The 24,676-nt window shown below is 36.9% G+C and overlaps 3 protein-coding genes across 9 annotated transcripts in view; 2 read left to right on the top strand and 1 right to left on the bottom strand.

Moving 5' to 3' along the window:
• LOC127947345 (AP-3 complex subunit beta-2) overlaps positions 1–7,013 on the top strand; it is a 41,660-nt gene extending 34,647 nt beyond the window's left edge. For 4 of the 7 annotated variants that reach the window (XM_052544422.1, XM_052544421.1, XM_052544420.1 and 1 more), the window contains 9 exons: positions 1,144–1,333; positions 1,432–1,603; positions 1,695–1,782; positions 1,862–1,971; positions 2,542–2,770; positions 2,864–2,948; positions 3,409–3,506; positions 4,911–5,049; positions 5,807–7,013. In XM_052544422.1, coding sequence (XP_052400382.1) covers positions 1,144–1,333; positions 1,432–1,603; positions 1,695–1,782; positions 1,862–1,971; positions 2,542–2,770; positions 2,864–2,948; positions 3,409–3,506; positions 4,911–5,049; positions 5,807–5,993 — 1,298 coding nt within the window. In that variant the 3' untranslated portion in view covers positions 5,994–7,013. The remainder of the gene's footprint in view (positions 1–1,143; positions 1,334–1,431; positions 1,604–1,694; positions 1,783–1,861; positions 1,972–2,541; positions 2,771–2,863; positions 2,949–3,408; positions 3,507–4,910; positions 5,050–5,806) is intronic. The other 3 variants (XM_052544425.1, XM_052544424.1, XM_052544419.1) reach the window with 1 other exon arrangement.
• A 3,292-nt stretch (positions 7,014–10,305) lies between these two features.
• On the top strand, positions 10,306–19,860 carry LOC127946932 (cytoplasmic polyadenylation element-binding protein 1-like). Its single transcript, XM_052543754.1, has 11 exons — positions 10,306–10,478; positions 10,550–10,747; positions 12,382–12,584; positions 12,684–12,939; positions 14,052–14,165; positions 14,252–14,341; positions 15,374–15,510; positions 15,591–15,789; positions 16,690–16,784; positions 16,859–16,939; positions 18,806–19,860. The coding sequence occupies exons 1-11, from the start codon at positions 10,451–10,453 to the stop codon at positions 18,914–18,916; spliced, it is 1,512 nt and encodes a 503-aa protein (XP_052399714.1). The 5' UTR covers positions 10,306–10,450; the 3' UTR covers positions 18,917–19,860.
• LOC127946931 (synaptic vesicle glycoprotein 2B) lies at positions 19,855–24,588 on the bottom strand. The gene is made up of 13 exons (XM_052543753.1): positions 24,420–24,588; positions 23,999–24,055; positions 23,726–23,887; positions 23,238–23,400; positions 23,022–23,143; positions 22,372–22,535; positions 22,115–22,195; positions 21,903–21,998; positions 21,717–21,805; positions 21,423–21,550; positions 21,160–21,255; positions 20,852–21,011; positions 19,855–20,376 (listed from the first exon to the last, which is right to left on the bottom strand). Exons 1-13 carry the CDS (start codon positions 24,481–24,483, stop codon positions 20,193–20,195), a joined length of 1,566 nt encoding a protein of 521 aa, XP_052399713.1. The 5' UTR covers positions 24,484–24,588; the 3' UTR covers positions 19,855–20,192.
• Positions 24,589–24,676: the final 88 nt, after the last annotated feature.

The following is a 24,676-nucleotide window of genomic DNA, read 5'->3' as shown; positions in this document are numbered from 1 at the left end:
TGTCACGATAGGTATTGGGGAAAAACACAAAGAGAGGGTAGATCCAAATGCAGGTAAGGGTTTTATTTAAACAGAGGGGTAAATACAAAATAAACAGTCATGAGAGACAAATCAAACAAAAAGGGAACCGGATGAAACGGGGAACTCGGAAGAGCGGAAAGGTAGAGGAAGTCTGGTGGAACGAGAGAATGAGACACATAGGGTAAGACAAAGCAAGACTGATGGACCTGAAACACAATGACATCAGACAAGGACTCCGTGACATAGACTAAGACAGACTGGGTATTTATACACAGAAGGATAATTGGGAAACAGGAGACAGGTGGGGTGAACAATCAATCAGGTAACAAGGAGGAAGGTGACCATATAAGGGAACAGGAAGTGATCTGGGACAGGCACCGTGAGAAGGAGGACATCTAGTGGAACCCCGGGGAACAACAACCCAGACACTGTGACAATTTCAGCATGCTAGCCAAAATATATCATAATATGGTCTATATGGCAACAACTGTGGTAGCAGTCACTTAGCTGTAACAGAAAGATGAAGGCATGTTGCTAAGTTAATTACGTTTATAACAAGAAATGCTTAGTACATGCAAATAATGAAAAATAAGTTAATTCACATGAGATTCAACACTGATTACTGTCGGACATTAGTTTGTTGCTAAGCTAACGACTTTATGCTAATCAGCACAAAAAATACAGATAGAAAATACTCATTTTGATTAAATTCCCTATAGTTCTTTTCATTCATGAATAATGCATTTTATGAATAAGTATTCATCACCATTTTTAATGTAAAAAATATGAATTCTGATGTAAATATATCTCTAAGTTAATGTCTTCAAACCTGTATTACAAAAAATGTATAGTACTTGCAAATATTCTGGGAATAGTTCATTTTCATGTGATTCAGCACTGAAACCTGTTCAATTTAAAAAAAAATTGTTTGTTTGTTTTTTCATCACAATTCCATCACAAATTATTCATCACAATTTCATCATACATTTTTCATCATAATTTCATCATACATTTTTCATGACGATTTCATCACAAGTTTTTCCATCACAAATTTCATTACAAATTTTTCATCACAATTTGATCAAAAATTTTTCATCATGATTTTACTCAATCTTCTGGTAGAATCAGACTCGGGCAGCGGTTCAGCGAGCGCTAGCGGCAGTGATGAAAGCGGTTCCGGTTCAGAGAGTGAAGAGAGCGGAGAAGAGACCGAGTCTGAGGAGGAAGAGGATGATGAGGAGGAAGAAAAGAAGAAAAGGAAGAAGCTGGACAAAACCAAAGCAAAGAAGCCAGCAGAGGAGAGTGCAGAGAGGTGCGCCATCCACACATCACACCAAACCAGTGTCAATTGTAAGTTCAGATCAGCTTGTTTCACCAAATGTCTCATGTTCTGCTCCATCATTCCCACAGCGAACAGAGCAGCAGTGCAGAGGACAGGAAGAGTGTCAGGAAGACAGTGAAGAATCAGAAAAGTGCTTCAGAATCAGAGAGCGAATCAGAGAGCAGCGAATCAGAGGATGAGTCGGAGGAGGAGTCAGAGGAGGAGTCTGAGTCTGACACATCCAACATCAGGAAGAAGAAGGTCGGGATAGATTGGAGTAGAATACCAGCTGACTACTTCGTGAATACTGTGCATAAAGAGTTAATGATAGACCTTTTCTTGTTTCGCTCAGATGCCTGTATCAAAACAGCCTCCCAAACAATCCAAAAAAGAGAGCAAGAAGGAGACGCAGGAAATGTCTTTGCTGGATCTGGATGACTGTGAGTAAAACACATACAAGATTAAAGACAAATACTTGAATGTAAAAGCACCTCATTTGTCTTTTTTTCTCTCTTCCAGTTGAACCAGCTCCAGCATCGGCTTCAGTGACTCCGGTTAACTTCCTGTCCAGTAGTCTGGTATCTGATCTGGAGGGTTTGTCACTGACCGACGCTATTCTTGGACCTACAGTGAGTTTTAAGCCAAATTTTAAATTGCAATAAATACAGCAGAAATATTGTCATAATCTAAGTTTATCAATATAATTCATTTTCCCTTTGAATTCAATTCATTTTTTCTTAATTTTTTTATGCACATCTTTTTATTATTTTCAGATTTAAAAAAAAGAAAATCATATGCAATGCAAGATTCAAAAAATGTATAAATAAAATAATATTTTTCCAATTGGATTTTTTTTTCTTCTCTCTCTCTCTCTCTCTCTCTTGTTTTAAGCATAAACTTTTTGTGGGATTGCGCTGAAATTTAAAATGTAATATTATTTACATTTTAAATACCACATTCACTCAGAACTGTGAAATATAAACTCAAAATTGTAAGGAAAAAAAGACAGAAATGTGAGTTTTACATTTTAAATAAAAAGTTCAAAATAACGTTTGATCGTTTTAATGTGTCCTTGCTGAATAAAAGCATTCATTCCTTTCCAAGAAATATTTTTTTACTGACCCCAGACTTTTGAACAGTAGTGTATAATAATTTTTTATACATTTGATATGAATAAAATCACTTCTGTTTTCTCACAGACCATTGCACCTTCTGGTGCGATAAAGATGTATGAGCTCCTGCATCGTATAAAAGGTGAGGGTCTTGCGGTTGACTATTGCTTCAGCCGGCAGCCCTTCAGTCCAGACCCAAATATGGTGGCCGTCCAGATCCAATTTACCAACAACACAAACTCTGAGATCAAAAACCTGCACATCGAAGATCCCAGGCTGCAGTCCGGGAGGAGGATCCGAGAGTTCACTGAGATAGGTCTGCAACCCAGCGCAGTATGAGATCTTCCACAGCAGCTTTATCTACAACTACTTCAGGTTTATTTCTGTTCTGTTTGCATTGTTCTTTCAGAAATGTTAGCAGTAGGTGATTCGGTTACCGTGATGATGGGCATAGATTTCTGTGATTCCACGCAAGCAGCAAACTTCCAGCTGTGGTGAGTGTTAAAAAGAAGCTCAATTATAAACTTCTATTTCCTGATGTCCACTTGTTACCCAGCTAACAGGATGTTTTTTACTTGTTGCTACATTTTTCGGAACTTTCACAGAGCATTCCAAAGTAACAATCCAATAATGTTTGCAAAATAATCAAATGAATGAGTTGTTAAAATCTGCATAACTTAAAAAGTTCTAAAATCATTTAAAAACTGCACATTTTGAACAATCGGAGAACATTCAGAAATGACATTTGCATAATGTAATGGGAACGGTAGAAGTACCTTAGAACTTATTTTTGTTGCTTTTTATGGCCATTCTTCACCGTTAGAATGAAACGGGCTGCATGTTTCTTTATGTAAATCACATACCTGTCCATCATGATTGGCTCACCCCTATACATATAAGTCAAATAGCATTTTCTTGACTCCAATTCCAAGCATCGTTGTTCACGTTTTTCAGTACTCACACCCGCAAGTTCTTCGCTTCCATCCAGCCGCCCGTCGGGGAGCTAATGACACCCGCATTTCTGACAGAAAACGACTTCAAGAAGGAGCAAGGTGAGAGAACATCAGCCCATTCTCGCTTTAACACTCACAGTTGCCCTTCTGATTGCTCCTTTTCATCAAAACATCTGTCATATGCAGCAGTGTCTCTCTGAGATTCATTTTCAAGAGAAAGTTTGTATGTCTCTCTTTCATTTCTCATGAAATATTAATTTAATGTTTCATGGCTTTTCCTAACTGATTTCTTCTATTGTGTACTAAAACGACGTACTTTTGTAACCCGATGTTTTTGTTTGACAAACTCATGTTTTCCTCTTCCGTGGGTTCGTTTTCTGCTGTTCGTTAGAGAATCTTTTGAATGGTAAGTTTTTCTGAGGTAGCTGATTAGCATATCACTTCCAGTCCTCCACTTCCTCTATATTTCCTGATTTGTTTTCACAGATGCACACAACCAGCTCACAGGGAACGTTCTCAGAACTTTGGTTAAAGTGTTCTGGCAAGGTTCTCTCAAAGTTATGAAGTAATTTTCTTCCAGAAACGTTACTAAAACACTAAAGCATCCTACATGGCCATCCTACATGGAATTCATTTTTTGTGAAACATTTCAGTCTGACAAAAAATTTCTAACAAGTTTGATAACTACTCGTTTAAGAATGTTCAGACAACATTCATGAGTAACGTTCCCATAACGTTTGCAAAATAATAAAAATGGAATGTTCGCATAACGAATCTTTTTTTTTTTTAAACATTTTGAAAATTCTGAGAACATTGACAGATTTTTCCTCATTGTGACGTTTCCATAACTTAATCTGAATGTTATCAAAACGTTCTTAGAACATATTTTTGTCAGCTGCACACCCTCTTCATGTTATTCTGGAAATGATTTTGCTTCCAGCTGCCCCTCCCTCTTACCAGTCTCCAGATATTGCCTTGGCGACTGTTACCATGACTGTGCATTTCCTCACACCATGTCAAGGTAACATTATGCTGCATCTAGGAATGTGGCTACGAAACACTGAACCTGTCCGAGTGACCCTGAACCATCACGACACTTGTGAGACCAGCACGCTCAGCACAGCTCACAAAACCTTGTTGTGTACTGTCTACATAGTCAGCTACCTACCAAGGTGCCATTGTTAATGACTTTTGAGCTTTTAAGTAACACTCTTCGTGTGCTGAAACTCTGTTAATGCACATGAAACCAGACAGACGTTCACTGTTGAGTCCTATAGTCTGAAATAAGCATGATGCTAAGCTAACAATGTAATTAATTACATGGAACTAGTTTCTGTTTACTTGTAGAATTTTTCCAACACTGTTCACAATCTAGGTGGACAATTCCAAGTTGGGGTTTGACGAAATGTACTCTGGGCATCTCTGGGGCTCCATCAAATGTCTCAGACAAGTTTGACGGGGGCATTGATCTGACGAAGAGATGCTGTCTGTCTCTTTTCACAGGTAAACTGATGGGAATGAATGAAATCTTGGAGAAGCTGACGCTGGGAGAGAAATGTGTGAACGAACATGTCATCGTTGAGAGGGTCACGGCCACCGCCAACTTAAGCAGAGTACCATGCGGTTCAGATAAAGAGTGCAGGTAACACACACACGTGAAGGGGGTGGGTCATTTGGGATGGGGTCTCTAAAGGCCCGTTTACACCAAGTATGATTGCTATATTGATACATTTGTAAAAATCAGGCCTCCAGGACTGTAATACTTTTTTTGTAGGACTTTTCATGATAAAATAATCCCATTGACCATTTTGTGGTGATAATTTGCATGAATTTGCACAAAATTTGCGAGGTTTAAAAAAAAAAAAATTATGATAGTACATTTACCATAACTCTTTTTTATTACATTCACACATGCAATGCTTTTTATTTTGTCATTCATCCTGTTTCTTGATCACTGTAATGTGTTAATAACTGCATTTGCATCAGGAAATTGCTTTGCCTTTCCATGGCAGTTATGCGAGACTCCTCGGAGAAAGTTTCACTTTGGCTATCGTTGTTTCAGACACACCATTCACTGATATCAGATGCACGTATCTGTATTTTGAAAATAATGCATTGCAACTTATGGATAATAATTTTTTTGTGAGACCTTATTTTTTGTGATAATGCAGGATCGCAAAAAAAATGCTAAATGTTTTGATTTAGCATTGGATTCAGTGATCACCGAATCGCTGAAATTCCGTGGAGGGACTGGTATTAGTTATATTTAAGAGGCATTTGTATGTTCATGTATATTTAATGTAGGTTTGATTAAAGGTACCCTTATTTGAGTATGTTAAACTCTTTCATTCTTCACTTTTCTGCCTTTATTTCTGGCCTGTGATCTTTTGAAACCTCAGTACACCTCCTCCTCCTCCTTCCGTTCCTGTTTACAGATTCGCAGGTAAAACAGTCAGCAGCGGCTGTCTAGTGCTAGTCTCCGTAACCACGAAGGAAGGCGGCGGAGCTCAGCTGACGGTGAACTGTGAGAAGATGGTGATCGGCACGATGCTGGTTAAAGACCTCGTGCTAGCCCTGTCGCAGTGATGGCATCCCCTACAGCCAACACCCTCCTACTGCTGCTTACCACATTGAGTTGCAGATATTTCGCCCATGTGGACTGGCTTGTAGCATCAAAAATATACTTAGAACTGATGTCAGAACAGCTAAAGTAACATTCACGGCCCAGTGTGTTCCTCTTATGTTCTTCTGCTGAACGTTGCATGGCATCAAAGACACTCTTCACACCATAAACTCACCTGAACTACTGCACAAACCTGCATCAGTTTCAATTTAGACGCAACAGTACATGCTTGACAGTTTTGGAAACCACCTTGTAATCCATGAGTCTCTAACCAGTTAATAAATCCTTATTCCTAAGACTAATAATCATCTGAGTGATTCATATGCTGCCTTTGTGATCTTCCTGAAATCAATAGAAACTCTGTGCAGTGTTTATCTTTCACATTTACTGAATGCAATGTCTTACATCTGATGCCAGACCACATCCACATGACGACAGTAGATTTGTTTCCAGAAACCGCTTCAAACTGGTTTAGAAAACATGAACTTTGTTGAACTCTTCTAAACGTTTTCTTATTCGTTTCATAACACAGTCACTTTCTGTTGGTTTAGCAAAAATCACAAGCTCCAAAAACATCGGTATGAATTCACTGCCTTCATGTTGTAGCAACATCTCTCTCAACAGGAAATGTGTCTTTTCTGTAATTGCGAATGTGTAACTACTGAATTAGGCTTATGGACGGGTGTATCTCCCAACATTCACCAGCTTCTTGTTCTTGTGAAGCTCTCAGAAGAATACAGTATATCACAATCCAGTTATTTTAGATATTTTAATGCAGTCTGGAGCCGTTCATCCTAGTGAAGACACTGTTAGTTTTAACCCTTTTTTGTTTTGATGATGTGCTTGATGGCATAAACCAGATCTTCCTTCTCCCTCTCATAGCTTTACTGTGTGACTGTGGGAAATCATGTGTTGTTTAAATATTATATCTCTATTTATTATAAAGAGTTTTAAATGTCAATAAAAGAGAACGCACACTCAAATGAAGATGTCATCTATTTTTTATTTAACTCTGATGTGTTTACATGGTTTGATATTTATACAGATAGGTGTGACCGGGGCAAGTTGTCACATTTTATTCCAGTTGGTTTATTTATGAAATGCATTTTCTTTATTTAAACTCGCTTAGCTTAATGCCTTGTCTAAAAAAGCTAACTGATCGATTTCGTCGTTATTTTACTCAAATAAAATTCACTGAACAACATGCGTTAACCGTTGTGACAACATGCCCCAATAGCGGTTGCAAAGTAGCAAAGACTTCGCTTTTTAATCTTGATTTAAATTGTAAAACTATAAAGTCAAAATACTTTTTTCTTCTTCTAAATTTCTGATCACACGTTACAAACATTATATACAGAAATAAATGTAATTATTTTTCTTCGTATGTTTAATGTATCCATGTTTTTAATTATTGAAAAATAACCCTCGTGACAACTTCCCGTGTGACAACTAGCCCCAGCCTCCACTGTATATATATTATTTGGTCTGTGCGCGTGACCGTGAACGTTATTTGCTAATGCTGGAGTCATGCACCTGTTTAATCCAAAAAATGACTGAAACGTGTTCTGTCTTGTGTCTTGGAGCAGTTAAAATTGACCTGTTTTTGTCTTTTTTAGCTGCATATAGACGCTCTAATGGATTTCTGCAGGGTAAGAGACGGCCTGGTCTATGTGTGTGTGAAAGAGCTCATACACACACTTTCAGTTATCGTTTTTTAACGGCGCAGTTTTTAGCAGTGTATGATGAAAATAGTGCAAACACAATTTAGGCCTACACAAACCGAGACAAACAACAAAAGACAGTTTGCTGAAGAATATAAACAAGATGATGAGCATTAAGTATTTAATAAACAAAAGAAGGAGTATAATTACCGTCTAAATAGAGAGGTGACTAGGTTTTAAGACAGGGTCACTTAACACCAAGTGGAGTTTTTTCATAGTTTGGTAGGTTGTCTCAAAAGTGCTTATTCGTAATTTTGAGGTATAGCCACACATCCTAGCAAGCTGAATATATATGTGTAAAAAGTCAAGTACTAGTAATGTTGCCCTTCAGTTTACTAGTTGCAAGTAGACTAACTAATATGGCAATATAGTCACCCTCTTGTGCATTTGCCATACTGTTTCTTTTAACAGAGAGAGAGAAAACACTGCAAGGCCACTGATGGAGATCCTGGAGCTCACAGGGCCTTTGGGCCAATTTCAGGAGACAAACCGCAAAACGATTGGAAACACATCTCAGGTGAGATCCACACACACACCGATACCATCAAGGGAATGTGACACTGAAACAGGCCATAATTACCTAATTAATATATGTTTCTGGATTTATTGTGAACAGTTCATCACTGCCAGTTATTCCTTCATCATCATCTTTAATCAAAATGTTAGGTCCCATTAACATTAACTAACAATGAGCAAACATTGTTATGGTATGTATTAATCTTTTTTAATTATTTAATAAAAATAGAAATTGTACATAGTTTGTTCATGTTAGCTCGGGTCCATTAAATAATACTGAATAGTTGAATAATAAGTTAATGTTGAAATTAACATGACATAACATTAATAAATGCTTTATTGTAAAGTGTTGTTACTGTACGGTAATAACATACTCTGAAGCTCTGGTAGTCTGATGCTTTCCTCTCCTGTGGATGTCACTGAGGCCACACAGACCAGTGGATATTGCATAATGTTAACCAGTCAGTAAATAGATATTTAAGCATTTCTTTAGCATACCTGCAAATACTGGTATGTAACGCACACTATTCATTATCCTTTTGGTTAAAATCAGGAGCCGATCTATGTTTTCTTCTCATTATGTGACACAATTCAACTTTCACTCAGAAATATGTTGTATTACAAATGAAAAATTAGTTTCGAATGGCAATTGACATTTTAAAAAACATCTAAAAGAACCAAAAAAAAATTTGTATGCATATATATATATATATATATATATATATATATATATATATATATATATATATATATATATACTGAACAAAATTATAAATGCATGAGCTAAACTACATACACAAAAGGCAGATTTCTCTCAAATATTGTTCACAAATCTGTCTAAATCTGTGTTAGTGAGCACGAGATAATTTATCCACCTCACAGGTGTGGCATATCAAGATGCTGATTAGACAGCATGATTATTGCACGGCAATAATCGGCAAAGGAGCAATCTCAGCAAAGGAGAAGTGCTTACAAACACAGATTTAGACAGATTTGTGAAGAACATTTGAGAAAAATAGGCCTTTTGTGTACAAAGAAAAAGTCTTAGATCTTTGAGTTCAGCTCATGGAAAATGGGTGCAAAAACAAAAGTGTTGCGTTTATAATTTTGTTCAGTATGTATATATACCCTAAGTGTCATAATTACAGCAGAAATAGCAAAAATATTATACTCTATATGGAGGGGGGCACATTATCTTTCCTTGGAGAACATAATATTTTAGAATTTGAATCATAATTTGTCAGAGAAATTTTATTCTATCTTCAAAGTTTTTATTGGATATTTAAATGTGGGCTTGTCCAAAGTACACAATTTAAGTAAAACATTATATTTTCACTCAGAATTTTCACAAATTATTACAAAGAAACAGCAAGTAACATTTAATTAAACATGACATTTTGAAGCAGAAAGACTGAAACAGTATTTTCAATATTATTACTTACAACTTGACAATGCATAAATCCAGACACGTCCCTATCACGTTTAATACTTTTGGACATACCCCAATCATGTTGCCAGTCTAGGGAAAAAAAACTTTAAAAATAATGCATTACAATATTGCATTAATCCCTAAAAAATAAACAAATTGAGTTAATTAGTTACTTTTTATGGAAAGTTATGCATTATTTTACTTTTGTGTTACTTTTTCTCCTCTGGCCTGCATGGGCTTTAGTTTTTTTTATATAAAAAGGCTACTTTTGGACTTTATTACTTGACGCCCTCATCACGTCCAATGTTGTTGGACACGCCCCAATAATGTTGCATACTTTTGGACACACCCCTGTCACCTTGCTGTAGTCCGACACTGGGGTGTGTTTGGTACAGCCTGGGTTCAACAGAGAGAGACTGTGTGTGTGTGTGTGTGCGAATCAAATGAGCTGAATCATAGTGATCACTGGAGCCCTGCCCGCTTCTGTCTGTCTCTCTGCTGAGTCAGGCCATGAACGGGAGACGGGCCAGAGAGACAGACAGTACACGTGATTCACACACACACACACACACACACACACACACACACACACACACACACACACACACACACAGGGACGGGAGGTGGTGAGGCTGTTCTAGCAGACAGAGTGTGCGTGTGATGGAGTGAGCATGGCTTTAGCACTAGCAGCATTGTGTGAGGTTTGAACGGGCCGGTCACATGTTTAACAGGTCAGTGATGAACACACAGCAGTATGATGACCTCCACTGGACCCACGGCAGGTCGGTATAGGAAACCAGGTTCGGCTGTGTGTCTTTGTGCCTCTGTAACTCTCTCTCTCTCTCTCTTATAGATGGTTCGGGCACAGCCTGCTCTCCGCTGGTTAGCAGAATGCTGTTTGCTCCAGAGCAGCAGGATCCTCTGGCTGCCGTGCCCAGCGTTGATGAGCTCAGTCTGGGCCTGCTGTCTCTGAGCTTCCCTTGCTGGAACCAGCAGCCCTGGAGCCACCCAGAGTCCCAGCGGTCGACCCAGCCCTGCTCCCAAACGCCCGGTGAGTGAACCTGTATGACCAGCGTGATGTTTAAATGTTGAATGGCCACTCCTGTCTGTCTGTTCAAGCTACTTTCAGACACTTTATCAGTGTTTTTGTCTCGATTATCTAGGAATATATGAATAATAAATTGAATATTTTATACTGCAAATTAAAACATGTAAGATAAAATATATAAACATCCCTTTAAACAAGATACATTTACTTGAGTTGAAAAAAATTTGTAGAGAAGAAAAATAATAATTGACTTGAAATATTGTTTATATTGTTAATGTATATGCACTTCACAATCAATGTATTTTTTATATAATTTATAAAATATGTTATAGAATGTACTTTTAATTTGTTTATATGATTTGTATATTTACTGTAAAAATCATAATGTACAGTAAATTGAATATTCTTCATTGAAATTTAAACTCTTATGTGTAAATACTTATTCCTGTACCTATATACAGTGTTTGTCTGTATTTAAAAGATTTTTTTATTATAAACATAAACCTGAGATGGTGTTGTTATATATATGGGAAAACAAAGAAAAGCAGAGGGGAAGACGATAAAGAAAGTGTTTTTGTATTTGGTTCAGACCTTTCTAGAGCCGTTTTGATGGATTGTTCTGGAAGGTCTGAACTGTGGTGATGTCTCATATCTTGATTTCTCACTCATGACTAATCATTTTCACACCTTTCACAGAGGACAGAATGCTGGATTCATCAGCGTTGGCTTGCATTTCATTTTGACTTTCCCCTTTAGCTTCCCTATCTCAGATTACAAGCATAAATGCATGTCCATCCATGTTTTAAATGAAAGCCATGATGTGCCTAAGGTTTGTTCTGACCCAAATCCAGTAATAGAGGGATACACACACACACACACACACACACGCATTCAGACAGACCAAGCTGGTTTCTGCTGTCTCATCCAGCTCTTCTCTCGTTCATTCAGTGTTTTCACAGGAAAAGTGTTAATTTCAGACAGATATACACAAATGATAAACATGCCACCAGATTCACTGCACTGGTGAGCCAGAAAAATAAGCTAATACTCATTCTCATAAAAAGAAAATATATTTCATAAATGTTTTTGTATTATTTATTGGTTTAAACATGCTACATTTTAAAACTACTGGCTTGGTAATTTTTTATATTTTTGAAAGAAGTTTCTTTTGTTCATCATGGCTGCATTTATTTAATAAAAAAATACAGTAAAAACAGTATTATTGTAAAAATAATTTTACAATTTAAAATAACTGTTGTCTATTTTAATATATTTTAAAAAGGAATTTATTTCTGTGATGCAGTGCTGTATTTTCAGCATCATTCCTCCAGTCTTCAGCGTCACATGATCTTTAGAAATCATTCTAATCTGCTGATGTGCTGCTCAAGAAGCATTTCTGATTATTATATATGTTTAAAACATTTGTGCTGCCTAATATTGTTATGTAAACTGTGGTACATTTACTCTCAGGGTTATTTGATGAAAGTTATGTATTTTTATGTTTGTATGATAATTTTTGAAACACCTTCTTCACATTCTGCAGTTATGTTTTCACTAAAATATGCCATTTAAGGATCAAATTTGCTCAGTCAGTAACTAGCACATCTCATAAAAGTCGCACTGATTCTCTCCTGCAGCGTTGGGTCTCTTGGGTGCCTCAAAAGGCGGTGATTCGGGTCAGCAGCACGCTCTCCAGGTCCTGGAGTCTGCATCTAGAAATCCACTGGAGCACTTCTCCAGCCTGATGGCGGCGCTCGAACCTCACTCTCTGCTACACTCGGGATCCAGCAGCCCCGTCAACTCAGAAAACAGCGCGATCTCATCAGGATCTGACCACCTGGTGAGCAACAATCATACCCAAAACCCTAAAGAGTGCAGTGGAAGCTTTAGAAGATTCTGTTTCCATAGTTAAAGTTGTATCTGCATCCGTCTCTTTTAGGTCTCTCTCAGAGTTTCTCCTCCGTTGCCCCTGATGCTGCCCAGACTGCAGGCAGAGGGTGTGAAACTGGACACAGATGCCTGCTTGAAGCAGAGCCCCCTGAACACCTTCATGAATGCGTCCAGTGCTCAGGCCGAGGGGTCAGTGGATGGGTGCTGGTCCACAGGTCCTGTCTGGCCCGGCTGGGACACTTTGGGCTTGAACAAGCCCACGTTCTGCATCGAGAGAGAGGCAAAACTGCATAAACAAGCTGCAGGTACAGTGACATTAGCCACCCTGCTTAACAGAACAGGAGGCAGCATTACTCTTAGATTCACTAAAAACTGCTAGTCAGAGCTCAGAGAAACTCAAAGCAGCAAAGTATTTTTGGAAGTTGAGCTATTTTTAACTTGACATGACATGTGATGCTCACAGTGTGAATGCAGATGGCTAGCTGCTGGTTTTCAGTATTTCACATCTGGACTGTCATATTTATAAAACGCGGTGTCAAGTCAATGCTGTAAAGCCTACTGTATCGTATGCATCATCATTTTGAATGCCTCTAAATTATTAACATGATCAAAACTTTGCTGAAAAAACATGTCTTCTGACATCTGATTGATATTTTACCTTTTAAACAAGTAAAAGGCCTGTAAGTATGAGCTAAACATTTATTATATTAGGTGGTGGTTCATTACAGATTTTTATGTAGTAAACAAGAATAATTCTAATATTATTAGTAATATTTTAAGATGAACACTTGCTGGACTGAAACAACTTAGGTTTACTTGATTATCCATGCATACATTTTTTTAGAAATACCATATTAAAATGTATCAAATATGATCCATTAGATGCGATGTCTATTTGTTCATCTCAATCGTCAACATATATTTCATTGCATTGTATTCTTTTACACCCATAGAAAAAATCTTTGATCATAAAACGAAGCATTTAATGTGATTTTATTAAAACATATTATTTGGAAACGTAGCGTGAAAAATGATATTTATTTTAGCCATATAAATGTACAACAAAATTTTTTTACTTTCTTTTTTTTTTTACACATTGCTTTTATATTTTGTAAAAAAATTTAACAAAACCGTTCCATTTCTGAATAATAATAATAATATATATTATTTTATAATTTATATATATATAGATATATATATATAGATATATATATATATATATATATATATATATATATATATATATATATATATATATATATATATATATATATATATATATATTATGACTGTTATTTAATTTACAGGCTTTAAAAATGGTTGAACATTTGATAAACACATTTTAAAAGCCTTGTGTTCTGTCTACAGCTGTTATTAATATTGTTGTGATGATTTTATGACTGTCTGTTTCTCCCAGCCGTGAATGAACCCACTTGCACCTGGGAAGGACGTCTTCCTCCGCGCCACTACAAAAGCCCTGTTTACTCCTGTAAAGTGTTTCTGGGAGGAGTGCCGTGGGACATCACAGAGGGTGTGCTGCTGACTGACACTCATTTGAGATGGAGCTTTTATTCTGTATTATGGTTCTGAACACAAACAACTGTTCTGTCTCTCTAGCGAGTCTGTTGAACACATTTAGTGTTTTTGGTCCATTGAAAGTGGAGTGGCCTGGTAAAGATGGAAAACATCCACGCTGTCCTCCACAAGGTAACAGCAGAATTTATCTCATCAATAATTCAACAATATCTTACACAAAGTAGGCTGTGTATAAAGGACCAATATAGAAACATATTTGATGTTTAACCATAGAAAGCTTCACATATCATCCCCTGGTGAATTATTCATGCTTTTCAGGAAATAGATGGCTTTTAAAATCATTTCCCAATTATCAGGATTTGTTTCAAACATCTTTTTGCTGGGAAATCGTGGCTGAATTTGATAAAATAACAGCAAGTATAACTTTTATTTTGTTACCATTTCAGAATCAATATTTAGTACCTTTAAACTTTTTTTTTGTTATTCTTTTTATATTATTATAGATTTTATAAATATTTTGAATTAGCTTTTTTTGTAATTTTGTTATGTGCTGTTGTCATTATTATTATTATTTTTATTATTAATTCATTTTAACTTTTTATTTCTTTCCAGTTAGTAATTTAATTTCAAGGTTTGGTAATTTAACTTCAGTTTAATTGATTTAATTTAAATTAATTTAAAACGTCTTTAATAGTTTTAGATAACAATAATAAACCTACTTAAAATGCCTTTCATGATCACAGTAAAATGATCTTCAAACCATATACATGTGGACTGCTTCATAATTATTAAAATTAGATTTGATTAGTATTTTTCATTATTTTTAATAATTTAATTTATGCATACTTTATATTGATATATTTGTGCATTTTATATTTATAATATATTTATTTTAATCTTATTTTACCTAGTTTATTTGGTGGCATTGAAACTCTGTTTTTGATTACCAAGAATCTAAACGAGAAGTCCCTTTAATTTTAATTAAATTTTTTTTAATTCATAGAAATTCCTCAGAGATTGTAAAAATACATCAATAAAAAACCCATAAAAAATATACACACACAGTATGTACAGAAAATACATTATAAATAAATAAAAGATTATATATATATATATATATATATATATATATATATATATATATATATATATATATATATATGTATAGTGCTTTGTTTTCACGTCTTGTATGTCTTGGCATAGGTTATGTGTATCTGCTGTTTGACTGGGAGAAGTCAGTGAAGATGCTCCTGCAGGCCTGTGCTCAGCTTCGTCTGCAGTCTGACGATTATCTCGAGTTTTACTATAAACTGTCCAGCAGGCGGATCCACAGCAAAGATGTGAGAATAACATGCACTTAACCGTACACCGTCACCGAGCCTTGACCTCTGACCCTGCTCTCTCACTCGCTGTACTGCAGGTGCAGGTCATCCCGTGGGTGATCTCAGACAGCAATTTCATCCGCTGTCCCGCGCAGCGTCTGTGCCGCAGTAAGACGGTGTTTGTTGGAGCTCTGCACGGGATGCTGAACGCAGAGGGTCTGGCCCACATCATGGACGAGCTCTTCGGAGGGGTCATGTATGCAGGCATCGACACGGACAAGCACAAATATCCCATAGGTCTGTGCATTCCCCTCTCATCTACAGTGAAAAAAATAAGTGTCGATTTTATACTGGCAGCCATAAATTTGGCATAACGGGAATAATTATAATGCTTGGAACTGAAATATTGTGAAATATTATTAGAATTTAAAGTTTTCTGTTTGAAGATACTGTAATAATGTTTCTGTGATGCAAAGCTGAAGTCTTCAGTGTCATATGATGCTTCAGAAATCATTCTGTTCTGCTGATATGATGCTTAAGAAACATTTAGTATTATCATCAATGGTGAACACCGTTAATAATTCATAATATTATAATATCCTAATAGAAAATGTGATGCACTACCATTCAAAAACGTGTATGATAAAAAAAGAAAAAAAAAAAGAAATCAATACTTTTATCCAGCAAGGATACATTAAACTGATCGGAAATGACAGTAATAACTTTTATAATTGTGTAGTGATAACAGATATTTGTTATACAAATCCGTTTCGAATTAATTTTGTTCTTTTGATCTATTTAGAAGCGTGAAAAAATATATTTTTGTTTCCACAGAAAAGTCAATATTTTCAGCATTGATAATAATAATAACCAATATTAAAAACTGAGCACCAATAATAATGAGCAGCAAATCAGCATATTAAAATGAATTCCGATGGATCGTGTGACACTTCAGCTTTGATCACATAATTAATTACAGCTAAAAATATATTTGCATAGAAAATGGTTAATGTAAATATCTCACAATATTACTGTTTTTACTGTATTTTTAATCAAATAAATGCAGCCTTGGTGAGCATAAGATCTTTCAAAGCCATTTAAATTCGTAATTATTCCATATATATATATATATATATATATTATTCTTAACTTACTGTTTCTTCAGCCATAGAGTGAATGTTGTGTTTGTTCATCTAGGCTCTGGCAGAGTGACGTTCAGAAGTCAGAGGAGCTATTTGAAAGCCGTGACTGCAGCGTTTGTGCAGATAAAAACCTGCAAGTTTACCAAGAAGGTGAATTAGAGCAGAACTCAGATATACCATGTGCTGTGGGATCAGCCCTCACTCTCTTCCTGTTCCCTCTGTAGGTCCAGATTGACCCGTATCTGGATGACTCCATGTGCCAAATATGTAACAGTCAGCCCGGCCCGTTCTTCTGTAGAGCTCAGGTAGGAAACAGATTCTGCACAGCATAATACCGAGCGTTACAGCTCAGTTCCTGATTCTTTGGTCTCTTTCACACTGAGTAATTTGGCTTTTGAACAACCATTTTTAAGCAATGAACATTTTATTTTATTTTCTATTGTGGAAAATATTTCTTACAAGTATGGCTGTGAATCTTTGGGTTGACAGCAAATTTTTGATCACCGATTCACCGGGTTTTGATTCAATTCAAAAGCAAGATTTCCAATTTCTTTATAAGACAAATTGATAGATAAAGTCTCTCTCAAAGTCAAACTACACTCTTAGGAAAAAGGGTTCATTGGGGTTCTATATAGAACCATAGGGTTCTTTACTCAACTCCACAGAACCTTTTATGCTAAAAAGGTTCTATAATGACAAGAAAGAACCCTTTTGGCACAAAGGTTCTTTAGGCTATTATTCATTCATATATTTCAAACATTTATTCTGCAATATTTTGTATTTGTAATTAAATTATTGTTTGTAGTAACTTAATATCACATTTTGATCATGCAGATTTTTGGAGAAAAACTGAAATGGCACTCTTTGTGTGAAACTGATTAACTACATAAAATGATATAAATATATACATTTTCTAACCCCCATATCTTGAATTTTGTGATCGTTCACATGCATTCATAAATGCATTTGAATACACCGAATAATGCAGTGAAAACGCACTCAAAATGCAAACGTGCAAAACTCCCGAACTGATTCGCAAACCCGATACAAACTCCCGAACTAATTTAAATGATTCGCGATCCCCAAACTGACTCAAATGATTCGCGAACCCGCTTTTAACTCCCGAACTGATTCAAATGATTCACGATCCCGCTACGAACTCCCGATCTGACTCAAATGATTCGCGAACCCGCTACGAACTCCCGAACTAATTCAAATGATTCACGATCCCCTGACTCAAATGATACGCGATCCCGCTACGAATTCCCGAAATGACTCAAATGATTCGCGAACCCGCGTTGAACTTCCGAACTGATTCAAATGATTCGCGATCCCCAAACTGACACAAATGATTCGCGAACCCGCTTTGAACTCCCGAACTGACTCAAATGATTCGCGAACCCGCTTTGAACTCCCGAACTGATGCAAATGATTCGCGATCCCCAATCTGACTCAAATGATTCGCGATCCCCAAACTGACTCAAATGATTCGCGATCCCGCTTTGAACTACCGAACTGATTCAAATGATTCGCGAACCCGCTTTGAACTCCCGAACTGACTCAAATGATTCGCGATCCCCAAACTGATGAGCGAACCCGCAACACCCCAACTGTTTCAAATGATTTGCGATCCCACTCCGAACTATTACTCGGAAATATTGTTGTCCTAAGTCAGAAAAATAATTTTTAAAAAAAAGTAATTTACTCTTTATGATTACATTTCATTATCAATTAACTAGATTTGATTTCAATTTGGTATAGTCTTGATTCATTAGATTTTTAGTTAGCATTTTAAATGAAGTATATACACACACACACACAGGATTTAATCATTTTTTTTATTTCATGTGAATATTTATTTAACTATAAAACAAGAATTACAATTTCTTTTATACACACACACACACACACACATACACAGATATATATATATATATATATAGTATCTATATAGAATTATATTGGTTATATGAATTTAAATAAGTTTTAAGTCATGTCTTAAGTATGTGTCAAATTCTTTTCCAGTACTGTTGAAAATGATGATCCTGTGACATGCATACAAATTATACACCACCTATAAGTGATTAATAGCAATTTATTGATTAAAACTTACAGTAAACTGCACCCACCTACCAAACTAAACTCATGTTGTTGTTTTTTCAACTCTTCAGGCCTGTTTTAAATACTACTGTCGGTCATGCTGGCATTGGCAGCATTCTCTGGACGTGTTGAGCAGCCATCAGCCTCTAATGCGCAACCAGAAGGGCCTGAACCCCAAATAAACCCACTGCTGCCGGCGTGGGGAAGAGTCCGGACTGAGTTCACTGTTTTGGGGAAGGTTGTTAGCGTGAGTCAAGGGCGACTCACTTGAGGAATCACTGCGTTTTATTGCACTGCTCTCGTTCATTAAGGCTCTATGCACACTAAAGGGTTCTTTGATGGTGACCCGTTTGCACAGTTAACCAGACAGCCATCTGATTTTAAGAGTGGTGTTTTAGATTTTGCATGCACAGATTATTAGTTTGTCTCGCAGGTTTGACCCTCTGATGCAGGCAAAAGCCAGTCGGTGCCTTCTGCTTCTCTTTTGTTACCAGTGTTTTAAGACCATTATTTTGGTTTATTTTAGTGATTTTTTAGATGGTTTTATCTGCTTTTTTACTGCTGGTTTAGGTCATAGTATTTGAAACAGATTTTTTAAGTTTGCATGCCTCAAAGGTCTTTTCCTGCCTTTTTTATTTTACCTTTTTAACGCTCTATTAAATGGTTGATGAGCATGTTGGCTTGTGAAATGTTCTAGGAAGTGACATCACAGCTGGCTGATGCTGTTGCTTAGCAAACACCCCGCATCAATCATCCATCAGATCGGATACACGTTAGCAACTCTGGATTGTTCTGTGCTGTATATAGTTTTTATCAAATAATAGCACTTTTTTTAACGTAGCACTAGGGAAATGTTTGCCAGTGGTTTACAATCGTTTGTTTGAGCAGATAAGAGGTGGAACACTCCCGCTGAATTCGGTGTTTAGTGTTAAACCCTCCTAACCGTAGTTAGCCGCTCTGGTTTCTCGCTGAAGCTGTGCCAAAGCGTATAATCTCTTCCTCGTTGCCTTTTGCAGCCGCTTTTTAGAATCTCAAAGTTTCTACCTCATTGCTCTGCAAGTATTGCCATGGTTATATACAAACGTTCAGACTGGACAGAATAAAGTTGTTGAAGCACTGAAACATTTGATGCACGGTTTTATTTCTAGGTTCATACAAGAAAGAGTTAGAACAAAAAAATATCTAAAAAAAGAAACATTTAAGTTAATTTAATATCCTGTGATTTCATTTATAAATTATTTTCAATTTAAAAAAAAATGCGTATCATATAAAAATCAAATACCACCCCCCAAAAAATTATTGGAATAAACAAAAAATAATATGACTATAATTCAGTATGCAATAATGCTATCATTTTTGTGTTATGTATTTTTTGGTTTACTGTTTGGTCCCAGAATGACAGGATTGCCAGATGATGGCAATCGAGTGTGTGTGTGTGTGTGTGTGTGTGTATGTGCGTCATGTGAGTTCAGTCTGTTTAGTTTGAGGCAGGCGTAGAGCCGCCAGTCCTCCTGCCAGCAGGAGCGCAGACACCATCAGCAGAGGTATGGCACAGTTTGAGTCCACCAGCTGCCCAAACACTACATTTCCCATGATGGCTGCCACACGACCCACTCCAGTGAAAACCCCCAGAGCTGACGAGCTACACAACACAAACTGGAATTAATACGGTCATTCTTTCAATTCTCACAATTCCTCTGCTCACCAAGGCTGCATTTATTTGATCACAAATACAGTAAAATTGTGATATTATTACAATAGAAAATGACTATTTTCTATTAGAATACATGTTCAATTGTAAATTATTCCTGGGATGCAAAATTTACAGCATCATTACTCAGTTTAAGTGTCACATGATACTACTTTCCAAAATTAATAGGCAGCAAAAACTAGTTTCAACACTGTTGAGAAGTGTCATTATTAATAATAGCATACTACTAATAATTGAGCATATATATATTCCTAATATTACTGTCTTTAATGTAGTTTACTGTAGAAACATAGCCAAATAAAATCGTAATTATCCCTTTTGACCAGTAGAGTAAATGATGTCTGTTTTGATTGCATGTGAAATCAGTTCCAATATAACTTCATTACAAATGAATATTGGGCTTTACCGTAGTTGTGTGGGGTAAAGTTCAGTTCCCAACACGTCTAGAGCGTTCCAGGAGATGACCGAGACGCCACTGAACATGCAGGACATGATCAGACTCTGAGCTTTGGTCTTCACCACATAGATGATGAACACGCTCATGCTGGACGCCAACAAACTGACGCCTATCAGAGAAAAATCGGCATCATTATAAAAATATAATGCAAGAATAATTATAGCGCTTTATTAGTTCTTTAATTTATTGTTTAATGTAGTAATTAAATATGTTGAGCTGCCATTCAAACACTGGAAGACAAAACCTGTTGTACTAACACAGCAGGATTTTCCCGCCAATTCTGTCCATGAGCAGGATAGTGAAGATGTTTCCCGGCAAGTTTGAAGCAGCTGTTATAAAACCCTCCATGTACACTATAAAAACACATCAACACAAAGCCTTGATAAAAGATACTTGAATATCATGACAACAAAATGCAATGCACTTCCTGACAAATTTCACATTTTTTTATGCTTTTGCTGATTAGAAAAATATTGAGTAATTGAGTAATCTCATTCAGTCAGCTTTTAGTAAAATTAACCTGCAGTTTTGACTGGATAGCAGCTTTCATTTACTGAGTTTTGGAATCGAGACACGTTGGCACATGGAGACCCTCCATCCTCGGTTCTCTTAAAAAGCTCCGGAAACCACATCCATAACCCATAATACCTGCACAGAGAGGATTACAACATTGAACACACTTACTCATAATCTGAGTAACTTAACCATTTTAAACGAAGTTAACTAATAATCACAGATTTCAATCTTAAAGGTAGCAAAACCAACCGGTCGTGTTCAGCCAATCAGAACAGAGCTTATAATTTATGTTAAGTACCCAAACGAGATGCAGAAAAATATAATCAGCAGAGAGACACTTCTGGAAGCCAAGGGTCCAACAAACAGCTGTTTCATGGGGTCCAGAACCTGTAGAAGAACCAGCAGGGGCCATAAAGAGACTTCATGTTAGCATTAATAGCTTCTAAGAAAGCAGAAAAGAATGTATCAAAAAAAAGCGCTGAACCTGTCTGAGTTGGTGGGTGAACTGCTGATATCTTGAGCCGCTAGTGGGTCTGTTTTTTACTTCATTATCTCTGGATCTGATCACAAGACCTGGTACCTGTTAAGAGAAACACTGTTTTATTAACTGACACAACAGTTAGTGTACTTTCCTTTATGAAAAGTGGGAAGGTTTGGCTTAGAATTGAAAGCAAAGATCACTGAGGTGGTACAGACAGGAAATGGTTTTGTGGCCCATCTGTTGTTCAGTTTGAACATCGTCTGGAACACAGACAAAGCCTCTGCCTCACGTCCGGCCTGTGGAAGAGAAACACATCGTGTAATAGCATGCCACCAAACATGCAGCCTGTAATAGACCTTAATACAGTACATGCCATATGTGCAGCTCTACTGAATTCTAGAACTGTAACTTGTTCAGACACACGACACAAGTTCTAGAATTCACAGCCTGTTAATTGAACTTTTATACACACCTCCATGAGGAACTTGGGGCTCTCTGGCATGAACAGTCTGAAAATCAGTGCTGATGACAGACTGGGGATGGAGCAGAGGACCACAAAAAGACGCCAACTCTGAAAATTCAACCAGCCCCAATGAGCATTCAAAGATGTTCTGGGAATCACCAACCACGCCACACCTGGAAAAAACACCGAATGTGTATTCAAATCAATATTCATGCTTCAATGTTTTGCACTAATGACAATAAATAAGTACAGCCTACTTATTAGCTTATTATTTAGACTCTTTTCTTCTAAAAAGTGGAACATGATATATTTGTATATTTTTTTAATTTTGCCATATGCATTGTTATTTTGTTAATTTAGATGTCTTTTATATTTTTATTTATTAAATGAATACATTTTTGGTTGTTTACTTTTGTCTTATGCATTTTTTTAATGTTTATATGAATATCTTTTATATTTGTATTCATATGCATTATTGTTTAGATAGTCTTTTCTTTTTTATTAATATTTATATTTGAGCATAGCTCTAGATCTTCAGGTTTTGTACTTTACTGCTCATGTTTCAATATTAAAACTAAATCGGAACATAAAAAATGATACAACCTTTCTAGGCAGTATTTTAGAGACTCCTCTCTCAGCTCAGAGGATGATGGTTTTACCTGCCGCTAAAATATTTCCGGCCATCCAGAAGGTGGCTAGAGCGCTGATCATAGCCCCCCTCCTCAAACGTGGCTGAAACTCTGAAAAATAGGAGAAGATGACAGGAATGGAGCCGCCGACCCTGGGAGAGACACAAGACACAAATGCATTCATCTGATTCAATCTAAACCTTCAGAATGTGTCTGTGGAGGTCAAGACTCTTGGCATGTCATTACCCGACTCCACTGAAGAACCGCAGGAGCAAAAAGAGCCAGAACCTCGGGGCCAAGCTGGCCACCGCCCCAAAAACACCATTCACTGCCAGAGAAATGACCAGAATGCTCCGGCGTCCTCTGCGATCAGCCAGATACCCCCAAACATAACCGCCCACCATCATCCCTGTCAAAGGAAGCAGTCGAGTTGACACGTTACTGAGAAGCATGAAACTCAAATCACATGGCTATGTCAGCAGTTTTAATTACTGGCTCAGTTATGTTTAAAAAAAATAATAATAATATGAGCATGACTCTGCAATTTTCAGACTCGTGTGAAGTCAACAAAAGTTCACCCAAATAGGGAACAAACTGCATTTTTGACCCGACTGACTTTTTTGATAAAAAGTTCGATTTGACCTTTAGTTTTCTCACCATGAATGAATTACAAATACCTAAAATGTAACATGATTAGAACATCAAATAAAAAAGAAATCAGCAAAGATAATAACCAAGGAATATGCTGGCGGTGAGGAGCCCCATGTGGGCCGAGGTGAGATGGAGGTCACAGCGTGCCGTGGGCAAGAGGAACGAAACACACAGGATCTCCACCGCATCGCTAGCGTTCGCCCAGCCGCAGACCACCAACAGCAGCCAGTGGAAGAGCCCGAACCCTGCAGACACACACAGACATGAGGATGACCGCTGACCGCTGCATCTGGACATAACAAACTACATCTAGGACTAATTATTCTCCATATTAAATACATAAAGGTGATTTTAACCTGCTTTCTCAACAGCCTCCTCATATGAAAGTTTCTTTCTGCTGGATGCCTGGTCATCTAATGGAAACATTACATATCACTAAAATGATCATACATATACAGTACATACATGACGAGGCATTTGTGTGTGTGTGTGTGTATATATATATATATATTATTATTAAACACGAACGAACACACACACACACACACACACAGTACTTTGGATCTATATCAAAGTACGACCATCGATGTACCATGGCACTTCAGTACTTTTCTGTGTTCAAATAAACATGTTTTCGTGCTGGATCCAGATTTAATCGTCTATATATCATCTGGTTCTCTTCAACAACACTTGAGTAATACATAAGTAACGTTAAGATCGAGTAAGATAAGTAAGATCGAGTAATATTAAACACATTTGATAGTAAGGCATTTTTACCGTCTTCGTCGATATGAGTGGATGAAAGCAGGGGTTCTGTGTCCTCATGAGCCCGTCGAGGCATAATAATATTTCAGATGAAACTATTTATGAGTATAAACTGCATGATCGCCGGTCAAAACATTCAATTCGATCCTGTACTTCTGTAAACAGAAGCGTTTGTGGGCGTGGTTTGAGTAACGTAACATAAAGTCCCGCCCTCTCACGCGCGCTTCCTGAAATGAAGTGATATCTTTTTTATCATATTTTTTCCATTT

This window comes from Carassius gibelio, chromosome A25, assembly GCF_023724105.1.
Source record: "Carassius gibelio isolate Cgi1373 ecotype wild population from Czech Republic chromosome A25, carGib1.2-hapl.c, whole genome shotgun sequence".
In the NCBI taxonomy this organism is placed as follows: Eukaryota; Metazoa; Chordata; class Actinopteri; order Cypriniformes; family Cyprinidae; genus Carassius; species Carassius gibelio.
Note: the sequence above shows the minus strand (reverse complement) of the source record. Positions and strands in the feature narration are given on the sequence as shown.

What these genes read in the sequence shown, in the direction of transcription:
- LOC127946932 (XM_052543754.1), top strand. Translation starts at nt 10,451, where the DNA reads ATGATGACCTCCACTGGACCCACGGCAG. An exon ending in GGCGGATCCACAGCAAAGAT is followed by an intron (nt 15,511 to 15,590) that starts GTGAGAATAACA and finishes GCTGTACTGCAG; the next exon opens with GTGCAGGTCATCCCGTGGGT. An exon ending in CCTGCAAGTTTACCAAGAAG is followed by an intron (nt 16,785 to 16,858) that starts GTGAATTAGAGC and finishes TTCCCTCTGTAG; the next exon opens with GTCCAGATTGACCCGTATCT.
- LOC127946931 (XM_052543753.1), bottom strand. Translation starts at nt 24,483, where the DNA reads ATGCCTCGACGGGCTCATGAGGACACAGAACCCCTGCTTTCATCCACT. An exon ending in GCCCCAAGTTCCTCATGGAG is followed by an intron (nt 22,196 to 22,371) that starts GTGTGTATAAAA and finishes TCTCTTCCACAG; the next exon opens with GCCGGACGTGAGGCAGAGGC. An exon ending in CTTTACCCCACACAACTACG is followed by an intron (nt 20,377 to 20,851) that starts GTAAAGCCCAAT and finishes TGTGTTGTGTAG; the next exon opens with CTCGTCAGCTCTGGGGGTTT.